Source organism: Leucopleurus acutus (assembly GCF_964270905.1).
Source record: "Leucopleurus acutus genome assembly, chromosome: 20".
Taxonomy (NCBI): domain Eukaryota; kingdom Metazoa; phylum Chordata; class Mammalia; order Artiodactyla; family Delphinidae; genus Leucopleurus; species Leucopleurus acutus.
The window spans coordinates 50340914-50355252 of record NC_139162.1 but is presented as its reverse complement, the minus strand read 5'-3'; the positions used below and the strand labels follow the sequence as shown (position 1 = coordinate 50355252).

The window sequence follows — 14339 nt, the reverse complement described above, 5'->3', positions numbered from 1 at the left end:
TCCCGATTATAAGGGCCAGTCACAGCATACTACTCACTACCACACCACAACGCACCTTTTGCCCTGTTCCTATTGCAATGAAGTTTTTTCAATGTGTCCAGGAGCCAAGCTGCCCCAGGAGACGTTTGTGGGGCTTGATCAAAACGGATTCCTGGGCCTCACAGCCTGCACCAGCAATTCACAGCTCTGGCACAAAGGGCTCCAGAACCCGCGTTTTGGCCCCGTTTCCCAGATGATGATTCTGTACTTGGTAGCCAAGATGTGACGAAGCATGTAAACTGCGGGCCCTGTACCCACCAAGCCTGCAGAACCCAGGAATGTGGGGATGGCAAGCAAAGTGACTTAAGCACAAGTCGCCGTCATGGAGGGGGGGAGGGGAGGGGACACAAGGCTATGCCAAAATCACCCTGGAGCGAGTCCACAGCCAAGAAATAAGTTTGTAAACACTTTTATTTGCATGTTGACCTGCGCCCTCTTTTTAAGTTCCAGGAGGCAGTGAGTTTAAGTGTGCAGGCGAAAGGGCGAAGAAAAAGGAGAAGAGGAAGGAATTTCTCCCTCACCTCTCTCCCTTTTTCAAGCTGAGCACCCAGAATTGCATATGAAGAAGTTAAAATCATGGATGACGTGACCCCGTTGTATGGGTTTCTTTATTTACATTCCTTGGGTTACTATAAAGAGTCCATATTAAAAAAAAAAAAAAAATCAATGCATGGGGAATTCCCTGGTGGTCCAGTGGTTAGGATTTGGCACTTTTACTGCCGGGCCCAGGTTCAATCCCTGATCCAGGAATTAAGATCCCACAAGCCACGAGAAAACAAAATTAAATCAATGCATGAGAGACACAATTTTAACAAGAAAACAGAGAGGGGTGTTAGATGGAGATGCGCGGGGCACTGCCAAGCCCTTGCTGTACCTCCATTTTCAAGTACGGAGATAGCACCTCTGTCCAAGGGTCGGAGTTAGGGACACACCCTGAGCGGCCCATACTGTGGCAGGTGGCGAGGTCCTCCGTGGCCCCCCTGCCCTCTCCTCACAGCTGGTTTTCCTGCTCTCCGTGCTCTGCCTCTGCTCTGGCCTCAGCCCTCAGGACCCTGAGGCTCCTAGCCCCGCCTGCCCTGGGGACTCTCTTGGGCAGGGTGGGCAACCGGGGAGTGTACCAGAAGGCTCTCCGGCGCTTTCGAAACCAGGAAAAGCGTCCAGGGGTCTGGAACCTCACTGTCTTGACCTGTTTCCGGGTCCTAGATCCTGGGCTGACCCCTAGGGCCCTCCCAGCGGCTGAGGATTCAACTCCCTGGACAGCTGGGGTCTCTGCCCTCTGGTCAGATATGGCCTCTGCCTCCTCAGATACAGCCTCTGCTCCCTGGACATCTGGTGCCTCTGCCCTCTGATTATCTGCATCCTCTACCCTCTGGACAGCTGGGGCTTCTGCCCTCTGATTATCTACATCCTCTGCCCTCTGATTACCCACAGCCTCTGCCCCCTGGACAGCCATGGCCTCTGCCCCCTGGACAGCCATGGCCCCTGCTCTTTGATCATCGACGGCCTCCACCCTCTGATTATCTACGGCCTCCACTCTCTGCTCATCTACAGCCTCTGCCCCCTGAGCCCTGGCTGCTGCTTCCTCTCTCCTGCGACGCCAGAATGAGGCCCAGTTGATCTTAGGCCTCCACCGTCTTGGGGGGCTCTCAGGCACCTGCCCGTCTCCTGCATTTCCCACATTATCCCCCAGGCTGGCGCTGCGTGGCACTGACACGCCATCCCTCTCCAACCTGGTAGAGGCCTGCCAGGCTTCGCCCACCCCTGGGCTGGACCTCGGTGCCCAGCCCTTTACCCTCCGCTTCAGCTTCCCCCAGGACACCTGGGTGACGTACTCCCGCCACCTGTCCGCTTTGGACAGCTGGGGCACCGGGGTGTCCTCAAACATGGGCACTGGCAGGTTCACCCGGCGGCGGGCTGGCGGCGCGCTGGGCTTCTTCTCCCCTCGCCGGAGGAAGGCCTCCACCAGTTCCTCGTCATCCTCGCTCTCCAGGTCGCTCCCAAGGAATTTGCTGCCCAGGTAACTGACAGGCATTTTGCGCACCTTCCTGCCACGCCCCGTGCCTCTGTGGCCCTTGTCACCCTTGTCTCTGGAGGTCTCGAAGTCGCTGAACTCGCTGTCACTGGCGTTGCTGCTGTCATAAGTGCCCACGACCAGCCGGGGAGGTGGGGGCACCATCTGCTGGACTCTCCTCATCCGGGGCCCCTTGGGTTTTTTGGGGGGTTGGGGTGGATGCGGAGTGCTCTTCTCAATGATGCGGGCCACATCCTCCAGAGTGCGGCCTTCTTCCTCCAGAAACTGGATCAGCCGCTCCCGAAATTCCGCCTCCTTGGTGGCGGGCTTGGAGATGACCCTCCAGACGCCTCCCGCCAACCTGACTTCGCGGGGGATGAGCAAATAGTCGACGTCCTCCCCTATCTGCAGCATCCCCACTGTGGAGTCCTCCTCCCGGCGGAACACCTTGCCGATCTTCTTAAAGGTCCCCACAGGCTTCAAGGCTTCCACGAGGACGTCCAAATCCACATCTTTGCAGACGTCGGGGACGCTCCAGAGGATCAGGCAGTCGGGGGATGGGAGGAAGCCCCAGGGGAACCAGCCCCCCACATGGCTTTTCTCGAGGGTCTTTAAAATCTCCAGGGTGAAATCTGGGGTGGGGGCGATGAGCCCAAGCTACTCGTAGCCCCGGGTCTTGGGGGTGAGGGTGGGGTCTCGGTGGCGCCGCCGGGAGAGTCTCACCTCCCAATTTCTCCGCCTGCAACGAGTCTGGTCTTGATCAAGTCCCGCTCCCCTCAAGGACTGGTGGGATCAATTTCCAGGACGCTTACGTGAGCCGGGATGAGGTCAGTCCTGAGGCGCCAAGCCCACCGCAAGCTGCAAACGGGTGTCCCGGCTGCAGCTGCGATACAGGGGCTGCCCGGAGGCTCTTCCTGTTCCAGGGACGTGCCTGGAACTTGGGAGAGAACTTCGCAGACAAAGAAGGCTCAGCCGTGGCTATTCAATATGGCCGAGGCGCTTGGAGGCCGCAGCCCAGTTCCCCAGGAGGGTCTCCCGCCCCTAGGCAGGCTGCCACCCCGGTCCAGGCTGACCTTGACGCACCTCCCACCTCCCAGCCCGAGCGCTCAATGCCTAGGAGCGCGCGCGCGCAGGAAGCTCCTCCTCGCCTTCCCCCAGGATGAGGCCCACCTACCCCCTTCTCATCTTACACTCCGGGACTCGGGAAGACTGACAAGGGGGCTGTCCACTCCCTTCGGGACGCCCTCTCTCCCCTCCCCCACAGGGGTGTGGCCGCGCCCCGGGCCTCTCAGGGGCCCTATCTTCCAAGCTGAACGCCCGCGCCAAAGCCCAAGCCCACGTCAGCACCTTACCCCAGGAAAGGCAGCAGTTCCCAAACCTGCCATCCTAAACGTGCGGGTTCCAGCCAAGCCCTGAAGGTGGGCGTGCTAATGGGACAGTCCCTTTGAAAGCCATTGGCACTGTATATTACCGTTTTAAAATCGCGTGACTTGTGGTACCAGCAGTTCCTACCTATATACCGAGATGTGTGGGTGGAGACCTTGGTACCAGGGTCTTTCTGCACCAACCGCAGTGTGGGGCTTGGCACACAGTAGGTGCCCAAGAAATATTTTGGAGTGAATGAATGTGTTACCGACCAGGGTTCTTGACCTCCTTAATAGAAATTGATCAGAGGCCAGACAAGAAATTCAGGCAAGGCTTTATTGGGGCCCCTGCGGCAGCAGGGGGGAGTGTGAACAAACAACACGTTCTCTTGCTGGCTCGCTCCCTGGGGCCGGGTGTGTGTGTGGGGGGAGATCCTCATAGGGGGTGAGGGTAGGGGTGTGTCCAGGGGTCCGGCTGGAGCGGTGGCTTAGGTGGTTTGCCCACCCCTTAGGTGATGCTGTGTGCAGGGGGCATGCGCAGTACCCTGTTTTTGCTCCAGACCCCCTGCTTTTGTTCTGGGCTCTTCAAAAGTGGCAGTTGGATTTTTTTGGTATCTTTTGTCCAGCATTTGCCCTAAGTGCGCATGCATGCAGTTATTTTTGTTTTGTTTTGTTTTGTTTTGTTTTTTTGCGGTACGCGGGCCTCTCACTGTTGTGGCCTCTCCCGTTGCGGAGCACAGGCTCCGGACGCGCAGGCTCAGCGGCCATGGCTCACGGGCCCAGCCGCTCCGCGGCATGTGGGATCTTCCCGGACCGGGGCACGAACCCGCGTCCCCTGCATCGGCAGGCGGACTCTCGACCATTGCGCCACCAGGGAAGCCCATGCAGTTATTTTTAGTCCCATATAGTTTCCTTGTATTCTGTTGCTGGAGGAGACGTGTGTCCAGGTGCAAGCATGGCAGCACTGCAGCAAAGGGTCCCAGGTCCCAGCCTGTCTCAGATGAACCTAATTGTTCATTTGTAGTAATTGACTAAACTGTACAGCTCTGTTCTTAAAGTGATATATACTAGGCAGCTATGAAAAAAAAGAAGTGACTGAGAATAGTCACCTTTTATGGGGCACTTCCTATGTACTAGGCATCTTTCTAAGTGCTCTCTACGAATTAACTCATGAAATTAACTCACCAAAACATTATGAGACAGGTAATATGATGATCATTCCCATTTTATAGCTGAGGAAATAAAATCACTTGCTCAAGGTCACATGGCCAGGAAGTATTGGAACCTGGATTTGAATCTGAAACAGTCTGACGTGTGTGTGTGAGCGTGTGCGCATGCGAAGGCCAAAGGGTCTAGGTGCATATGTTTACTCATCACATATATAAGTACCGCCCAAAATGGCTGTGTCTGGGGAGGGGCACTAGGGACCCCCAGAGGTGGCAGAGACATGTACTTTTCACTCTATATCCTTTGGGATTCCTTAGATTTTTAGCAATCGAAAATGTTCATTAAGGGAATTCCCTGGAGGTCCAGTGGTTGGGACTCCGCGCTTTCACTGCCAAGGGCGCGGGTTCAATCCCTGGTCGGGGAATTAAGATCCCACAAACCCTGCGGAGGGGCCAAAAAAGAAAAGAAATGTTCATTAAAGTAAGTTAAATTAAATTGAAGGTCCTCAGACTTGGCCACAGACATAGTGCGTCAGGATCCCTGGGACGTGTTGACCAGGATTTGCAAAGCTTCCCAGGTAACTCTGAGGCCCACGCAGCCCTATTAAATCTCCCCACTTCCCTCTCTCTTCCTCTCCTCCTCACTCCACTCCAGCCACACCTGCCTCCTAACTGTTCATCCAACACACAGGCTTACTGCCACCTCAGGACCTTTGCACTTGCTGTTCCCAACACCCAAAATGTTCTGCTCCCACTTGCTCTTGGCAATCTCCTACACCTCAAAGGTCATCATTTTAGAAAGGTCATACTGCCTGCCACCCCCAAACTACTAGTTGGCCTCCACCCTCTTCTGGGCCCTCCAGTCCAGGAATCCTTAACCCTTTCTGTGACATAGACCCTTTTCAGGATAGTTTTTCAACGCATAGAATTGCATCCATGGGATTACAAAGGAGACCAATTATAACGAACTAGAACTGTTAAAAGAAATATCGCAACAACAAAACCTGTAAACTAATGACTTTAATATAAAAGTATAAAAATGAACACGTGTAACTTTAACTCACCACGTGTGATTTTATTTCACTCTTGAAGGAAGCAGGCAGATGTTTAGGGAAAGAAGGAAGGGAGAGAAGGAAAGAAGGAAGGGAGAGAAGGAAAGAAGGGAGGAAGAAAGATGCTTGGGGGGGCGGGGGATGGTTAAGGTCTCGCTGAGACCTTTTCACAGTTATTGGCTCATTCGGGTTGTTTTTGCCTTTGCAGAGCCGGATCGTTAGGCTTCGCTGGATTTTCTCCTCCTCCTCTCACAAGTTCCATCCCAGCCGCCGGGGTCACTACGCCCCTCCCTCTTGCACAATTTCTCTCCCCGCCTCCCAGCGTTCTCCATGGCAACGAGGAAGATGCACTCCTTCCCGATGGTCCGCTCTGAGAGGGTGGGCGGAGGCGGAGGGCGGAGCAAGGTAGCCACTCCTCTCAGCCTCTTATTACTTCCCTCGGCCTGATCCCACAAATCAGCTTCCCAGAGAAGCTGCTTTGTAGAGGTCCGAAACTAAAAACTTCTGCGACACCTGTGGTTGAGGAATGTTGGCTTCAGAATCCAACTCTGATAAGTCAAGGCTTCCACGTGGGAATGGCCTCGCAGATGAGGCATTGGGTTTTGTAACTGGTAAAAATTGTGTTTGGGGGTGGGGGTAGGGGGGAGGATTATCCTAGAAATAAAACCCTCAAATGTTCAAGATTGTTACAAAAATTGCCAATCCCTGAGCAGTTCCGCTGTGGGCGATTTGGATTACCCAGCTCGCTGGCAGGCGAGATTCTCCAGAAAAAACCGCCCCAGAAAAAACCGATAATTATAGCTCCTACTTCTATACTTGTTTAAAAGAAATGAAAAATCCAGAAAGAATGGAGGAAGAAAACAAAACATGGCTCAACGCTCTCTACCCAGCTACACTTGGTTGCCACTTTAAAAAAAATTAATAAAAGTAACACACACACACTTAAGAAAATGCTGAAGTTTACAGAAAGGCTAAAATGAAAAACAAGTCTCCCTCCCCCCGTCCCAAGCCTCCAGCCTCTCCCCGCAAAGTAACCACAGTTAAATGCCTCTGTACTTTGTTTTCTAAAACAAAAATGCTGGCATGGGTAATTTTAGAATTTAACCCATGAGGATTTTTAACATGATCCTGAATTATTTTCATCACGTCATTTACCACTTCCTCGTATTTTTTTATTTATGCATTGTCTCACCCTATTAGAATACTAGCCCCATGAGAGCAGGGATATTTGTCTAGTTTGTTCGCTGCTGAATTTGCAGAATCTAGAACAGTGCTGATCGGAGCTCAAAGTATTTGTTGAATGAATGAATGAGGGGATTATAGATCTAGTGCTATAAAACATGCTTTTTTCACTTAGTAGCATGTCTTGACGTCTTTCCATATCAGTACAAGCAGATCGATCTCAGTTTTCTTTTTTCTCAGCAGCTTTCATCCTTGCATAAGCCCTCAAGCCTGGAATGTAATAATACTGATAATAATTCATTTTTCTTGAGCATCTATTTTACCCCCAACCCTGTGCATTTTCTCTTTTAATCCCACAACCCCTCCTAAACAAGTACTATTCCCATTTTTCAGATGAGAAAAACTGAGGCCAAAGGCAGCCACACAGCTAAGAAGTGGCAGAACTTTGAATCACTCAGGATTCTTAGATCCCAGCCTCCTACTTTTTTTTTTTTAAGTCTTTATTGAAATTGTTACAATATTGCTTCTGTTTTATGTTTTGGTTCCTTGTTTGCAGGCGTGTGGGATCTCAGCTCCCCCACCAGGGATCGAATCCACACCCCCTGCATTGGAAGGGGAAGGCTTAACCACTGGACCACCAAGGAAGTCCCACCCCATACTCTTTTTAAATAGTGTGGGATCTTAGTTCCCTGACCAGGGGTCGAACCTGTGCCCCCTGCAGTGGAAGTGCAGAATCTGAACCACTGGACTGCCAGGGAAGTCCCTCCAGCCCCATACTCTTAAGCCTCCTTTATTTGCCCTGTTGGCTGTGGTGGTTGTGGGTAGGGAACAAGGTTGGCGGGCAATCCCCGAAGACTTCTCTCCCAGGTGACATTTGTAACTCTGGCACAGTCACCAGATTTGTCCTAAATGTCCCAAAATCAGATCCCTATCTAGAATGAACAGGATATAAATTATCCACACTTTTGAACCAGATATCACTGGGTTAAGTGACAGCACATAGTAGGTCCTCAACACATACAGCAGGAAGCAGCCTTGTGGCCCACATTCCAACCACATAATTGGGTCGCTCTCCCCTCCCACCCTCCCTAATCCCAAATCTGAAGGCTTCTGGTGAGTATGGAAGCAAAGCTGGTAGTTAGAGCAGCCGTATATTTAAAGAATCATTCATTCATTCATTTATTCGTGTGGCACATTTCTCTAAAGCAGTGATTCTCAAATCTGGTTGCACATTAGAATCACTGGGAAGAGTTTTAGAAATCCCAGTTTCCTGAGTCCAACCTACTGGATCAGAGTGTCTTAGGGTGGGGGTGGGGTACTACATTAAAAAATCTTCCCAAATGACTCTGACAGAGGTGATGGCTGGTAAGGATGGACAGAAGTAGGTGAGGAACTGAATGTCCCTAGAGGAACTTGACCAACTGGAAGTACCACAATAGCAGCGAAGAACCAGATCGGAAATTACGGTTTGTCCAATTTTAGCAACATAGAGGAGCCCTTTAAAGGGCGCGGGGGGCTCTCAGGTTGAATAATATCTACCCAAAGATTTCAGGTCCTCATCCCTGGAATTGGAAAATGGTGCTTTATCTGGAAAAAGGGTCTTTGCAGATGCAGGTAAAGATTTGAGATGAGATTGCCATGGATTATCTGGGTGGACCCAAAAACTACCATCAGGAATGTCCTTATAAGAGAGAAGCAGAGGAAGCAGATGACAGAGACAGAGAAAAGAGGTACAGAATCGGAGGAGGCCATGTGAAGATGGTGACAGAGACTGGAGTGATGGGGCCACAAGCCCAGGAACACCTGGAGTCATCAGAAGCTGGAAGAGGCAAGGAAGTCTTCCCTAGAGCCTCTGGAGGGAGCTCAGCCTTGCCAACACCTTGATGTTGGACTTCTCTCTGGCAGGACTGAAGAAAACTCCAAATTAAAGCATTCGAGTTTTATTCCTTGACCTTGTCTCTCAAGAATAATTATTCCTGAAGTGAAAGAATTCTTGTGCAGTGTCCTGATCCCCAGGAGTCAGTTTTGGGTGATGGGAACCTTGGAAATGTTTTAAAATGCCCCCCACCCCAGCCTGCAGAGCTTCTGTCTGCTGCCTGCCCCTCGTCTCCAGCCTCACACGAGGGCGTTCCAATGGTTAGACCTCCCTTCTCTCAGGAGTCTATGAAACTTTTGGCATTCACATATCTCACACTGAACTTTCCTGTAAAATCGCCTCCCCCTTACTGAGCACTTGATCTTCAGATAGCATCTTTTTGAGTCTTCATGATCACCCTCAACAATAGGTACGACTACTATCAACCCATTTCACAGATGAGGAAATTGAGGCATGAAAATGAAGTACTTTACCCAGGCAGCCCACCTCCAGACCGCCCCACTCTTTATTTCATTAAGTCAGTTTTATTGAAAGTATACTTTATATCTTATACAACGTAACCTTTTTAAATGTCCATTGTGGTAAGTTTTAGAGTGACCATCACCACCATCAAGATATAGAATCCTTCCATCAGCCCCAAAGCTCCCCTTGTACCGTTGATGGCCGTCACCTCTGCCTACCCCCAACCACTGATCTGATTTCTGTCCTATAAGTGTTGCTTTTTTTTAGAGTTTTATGTCAAAAGAATCATACAATGTGTCCTTTTTGTTTGGCTTCTTTCACTCAACATCATGATTTGGGAACTCATCTGTGTTGCTGTGTCTGTAGATCATTCCTTTTAGTTGCTATGTAATCATTTATTGAGTGAATACGCCACGATTTATCCATTCACTTCTCAGTGGAGATCTGGGTTCTAGCAGCTTTATGACTAAAGCTCCTATGAATATTTCAGAGCCTACGTTTTTCACTGCAAGCTGTATCCTCCCTCTGTTGCAAAGAATCTGCAGCATGGGTAGCATTAGCCCCACTTTACAGATAAAGAAACTAAGGCCCAGAGAGGTGAAGTCGGCCCCCTGAAGACACACGGCTAAACAGGTAGCAGAATCAAGAATTGAGCCCAGGACTGTGTAGCTCCAAATCCTTTGACACTCCTTCCATTGTGTGCCCTGTTGATGCCAGGGAACTGTGGGTACTGTCTTCCGAAGGGCATGACCTTGGTGGATTCACCAGTCTGCCTTTCAGCATCCCATTCTGAAGCAGCCTTTTGTCAGCACACAGAGAACACGTAGTCTGCTGTGGGAGCTGGGTACGCTTTTATCAAGTTCAGGAATCTGAGCTCTAAAAGCAGACTGTGTTCTTTGTCAACGCAAAACGCAACTGTCACTGGATCCAGGATCCCAACGGCCAACACTTAACAGCTTCCCCCTCTCAGCCACTGTGCTAAGTCCTTTATATGTCTGGACAGATTCACTCCTCCCCCAAACCTGGTGAAATAGGTTACTACTAGCCCCATTTTACAGATAAGCAGCCCAAGGCACAGGGGCATAAGAGGCGTGCCCAGGCTCACGCTCTGGGAAGTGGAAGAGACCGGACGCGTACCCAGGCCAACCGTCCAACGCTATTCCTCACCTCCAACCTCCACACACCAGACAGAGGCTTCTGCTGCCTTAACTGGCAGGCTGCCTAATGAGCAAGCAGATTAGAGGAATTTAGTCCCACTATGAACTTACAGAGATAGTTATCCACGTTGTAGGTTTATCACTGTATTAACCATGTCTTTTATTTTCTGTACTCTGATGCTTTGACATCTGGGGACTTGCTGACCCTTGAGGGACTGCCCTTCCCAGGGTTAGGCAATTCCTAGAGAAAGGGAACAACGCTTGTCCTTGAACGTGTTCTTCAAATGCAAACGAACCAACCAATCCAGAGCCCGTGCCCCCAGCTACCTTCTTTATTAAGCCCTCACACTCTGGGCCACCGTCCACCTACCCTATTCACTCCGGAGCCAGGTCCCAGACACCTAGGGACAGCCCCTTTACCCCAGAGCCTGCTGAAATTATTCAGACTAGCCAATCCTGAGCCTGCCTTCCTTGCCTCACCCATTCCTTCCCTGAAGAAACCATAATAAAGTTCTTGTCCACGGTTCCCCCTCTCCCTCTCCCTCTGCCTCCTGACCAATCCTGGAGCTTCCTCGTGTGCCCCACCCCCGCTGTGGTGTGACCTGTCCCCTTTTCTTGGGATCTGTGTTAGGGCACAGACTGTAGTCAGAAAGACCTGGGCTTCAATTTCTTTTGAGCTTTCCTGTGTGGCCTTAGGCAAGTCACTTAACCTTTCTGAGCATCGCTTTCTTCAGCCATAGAATGAGAAGATGGTCACGATAAAATGATAGTTCATAATCACTTAGCTCCTCTTCTAAAATCCAGAAAGCTCTGAAAGCTTTGCACCAAAAAATGTATCCAAAAAATGAAAAAAATTGGAAGCAAAATCTAGACTGACATGAGGCTATTTACAGTTTTAATTTATTTCACTTAATGTCAGTACTTCTCTACTATTAAAATACTAATGGATATGATTATGGGAGCTGCCCAAATCCCCCCTGGGGGCGAATTACACAATATAAGACATAGTCTCTGTATCACTTTTCTAAAACCCAATACTCTGAATTCCGAACCACACCTGGCCCGAGGGTTTTGAATCAGGGGTTGTGGACCTATAGTCCCAAACCCCAAGGGATGGGAAGATACAATGAATTAGTGAATATGAAGGACTCTGCACAGTGCCTGGAACACAGGGTAGCTGTTATTGTTTTTTAGTCCAGATAAACTGTTTCACTTTTCCCATCAGCCACTGGAAGCCAGTGAGATAGAAGAAAGCTGTGTGTTTTGTGTTCTCTTGGCCATGAGATCTGATAACACCCCTTTTAAAAACAATGCAGGGCTTCCCTGGTGGCGCGGTGGTTGAGAGTCCGCCTGCCGATGCAGAGGACACGGGTTCGTGACCCGGTCCGGGAAGATCCCACATGCCGCGGGGCCCGTGAGCCATGGCCGCTGAGCCTGCGCGTCCGGAGCCTGTGCTCTGCAACGGAGAGGCCACGGCAGTGAGAGGCCCGCGTACCGCAAAAAAAACAAAAACAAAAATACCCACCTTCGCTCACACTAGTCAGATGTTACCCATTCTTACTGAAAAGTTACCCACTCCCTTGACTGGGTAACTCATCCTCACTCGCATTATCCACATTCACTCTCATCCCCCGAACTTACTCAGAGGGCACCCACCTTTCCAAGTCGCCACCCACACCCACTCAGCTGACGCCCACCCCAGGTCACCTCACAGCTTCCTGTCAGATGCATGGTGTCATCGACGGTTTTTCTTGTGCTTCCGCTTGCCTTTCTTGCCATCTCCCGCCTTGCTCTCCTTCGTGGAGTCTAGAGGTGGCACCCTGTCCCCTGCAGCAGTGGCCCCAGGCCCCGGTTTCTCCCCCGGCCCAGGCTCATAGCAGTTTCTGGCAGGAAGTTCTCTGGGGCCCGTCACTGCCGGGCACAGTTCCTGCCTTAGGACCCAGGCCACATCTTCCGCCGTCCTGCCCTGGCTCTGCAGGAAGAGGTTCAGCTTGGTCAGGAATTCAATATCCTGCTTCCGGGGCATGTAGACCACTCTCCACATGCCGCCCTTGCCCTTGATCTCCCTGGGGATCACGGCATAATTGATGTCCTCTGCCAGCCTAATGATGACGGCCTTGGAGCTCTCTTCTTCCACAAAGGCCTTCCCAGCCACTTTGAACTTACCCAGAGGTTTTAGGGAGGCCTGTATGATCTCTTCGAATTCCTCACGGTTGCAGTTTTCCGGGATACCCAGGATCATCAGAGACTTGTAACTGTCCACCTCAAAAGCCTTGCACCCATGCTCCAACAATGCAATGTCCTTGACGCCGAAAAACATCTTGCCCAGCTCTCCGAGGCAGCAGTATGCCCGATGGGGCACACCTGAGCTGTCTCGGGAATCCAAAACGTTATCCAGGACGCCACGACCCCTTCCCAAGGCAAAGAGAGAGGCCTCACGGGGCCTAGTTTGTCCACCTCAGCCAAAGATGCCCCAGGCCCTGCCCACAGGGCTGCACAGCGTCCAGCCTTCTGTAACCTCCCTCCCAGGGGGCTCTTGGGAATTCCTAGGGACTTACAGAGTGTGAAGCAGGGGTGGGTGTCTGCCCGCTAGCTCGTGGATCCTGAGTCCTCGGCAAGGCCGCACCAGAGAGAGTATGAAGATGCTGGTCCCTCTTTCTGGTGGTGGTCCTCAAAGGTCTCGCAGGCCCTGTCAGTCTCAGCAGATCTGGGACGGCTGATCGCCCTGGGGCTGCTGTCACCGGGGTGTCCTGCGAGGGTGCCTGGCGGGCAGGGCGGCTCGTTCCTTGCCGCTGGCCCAGAGGCTACCCTCACTGCCCTGTAGCCTGGCTGAGACAAGGATGTGGCCGCTGCACTTGCTCCCACAATGACATCACCGCCTCCTTCCGCTCTGCAGCTCAGCGGTCTCCATGGCAACTCCTAGAGCATTGCCTCTGCCAATGGCCCGGCCCGCTGCATTTAAATCTGAGTCTGAGGGGGGTCATTCAGGGGTGAGGGGTCAGCCACCCGCCTTCAGACGTACCCTCTCTTCTCCCTTGAGAAAATGGCTGATTCTAGGGGTCGGGGGACAGGGAAGATACAAGAAGAGCCTGGGGGCTTCCCTGGTGGCGCAGTGGTTGAGAGTCCGCCTGCTGATGCAGGGGACGCGGGTTCGTGCCCCGGTCCGGGAGGATCCCACATGCCGCGGAGCGGCTGGGCCCGTGAGCCATGGCCGCTGGGCCTGCGCGTCCGGAGCCTGTGCTCCGCAACGGGGGAGGCCACAGCAGTGAGAGGCCCGCATAACGCAAAAAAAAACCCCCCAAAAAAAAAAAAAAAAAAAAAGAAGAAGAGCCTGGAACATTTTTGGGGTCAGAAAGTAAGGAAATACTCAAAGAATGATGAGAACAGGTGGAAGGGCATAGAGCCAGCCTGAAGGGCTCCCACTGGCCAAATCTGGGACATTTTGAGCATCAACATTAAAAATGAGCGCAGCAGATCATAACCCCTTAAATAAAACAAGAATCCATGAATCTCTGTGGATATAAGTAAACGGGTAGATGGAAAGTTTGGTGGAGGAATGTGGGCTATTATGTTGTCTCACATAAAATGTATGAATCAAAGGGAACAAAAGTATCTTTACCGTGGAATGTCCTTGTTTGTAGGACACACCCACTACAATATTCAGGGATGATAGGGTACCAGATTTGCAATTTACTCTCAAACCCATTGGTGGGGGGGGAAGTTCTTTGTACCATACATGCAACTTTCCTATAAGTTTGTGACTGTTTCAAATATATTTTTTAAAAGGAAAAAGAAATGTCCTGCACACGTGTTCACCTTCACAATGGCCATTTCTCCTCTTACCACCCCAGTAATAAAAGCCATAAGTTTGAATCAGACTGACACCCTCCAAACTCCCAGCTCCAGGGACGGGCACTGAAGGGTTTGAACTAATCAGCATAATCCCACCCCCTTGCAACAGTGATTGGTTCAGAAGTGGTCACCCAGGTAACCCAGGCCTAAGCCAATCAATGCATTCTATCTCCCTGGT

General features: G+C 51.3%; 2 protein-coding genes across 2 annotated transcripts; both read right to left on the bottom strand.

Annotated features, from left to right (window-relative positions):
- Positions 1–1030: 1030 nt before the first annotated feature.
- CCDC8 (coiled-coil domain containing 8) lies at positions 1031–2665 on the bottom strand (the record flags this gene model as incomplete). Its single annotated transcript, XM_082862811.1, has 1 exon — positions 1031–2665. The coding sequence occupies exon 1, from the start codon at positions 2462–2464 to the stop codon at positions 1031–1033; it is 1434 nt and encodes a 477-aa protein (XP_082718937.1). The 5' UTR covers positions 2465–2665.
- A 9379-nt stretch (positions 2666–12044) lies between these two features.
- On the bottom strand, positions 12045–12629 carry PNMA8C (PNMA family member 8C; the record flags this gene model as incomplete). The annotated part of the gene is made up of 1 exon (XM_082862812.1): positions 12045–12629. The coding sequence occupies one exon, from the start codon at positions 12627–12629 to the stop codon at positions 12045–12047; it is 585 nt and encodes a 194-aa protein (XP_082718938.1).
- Between the last annotated feature and the right edge of the window lie 1710 nt (positions 12630–14339).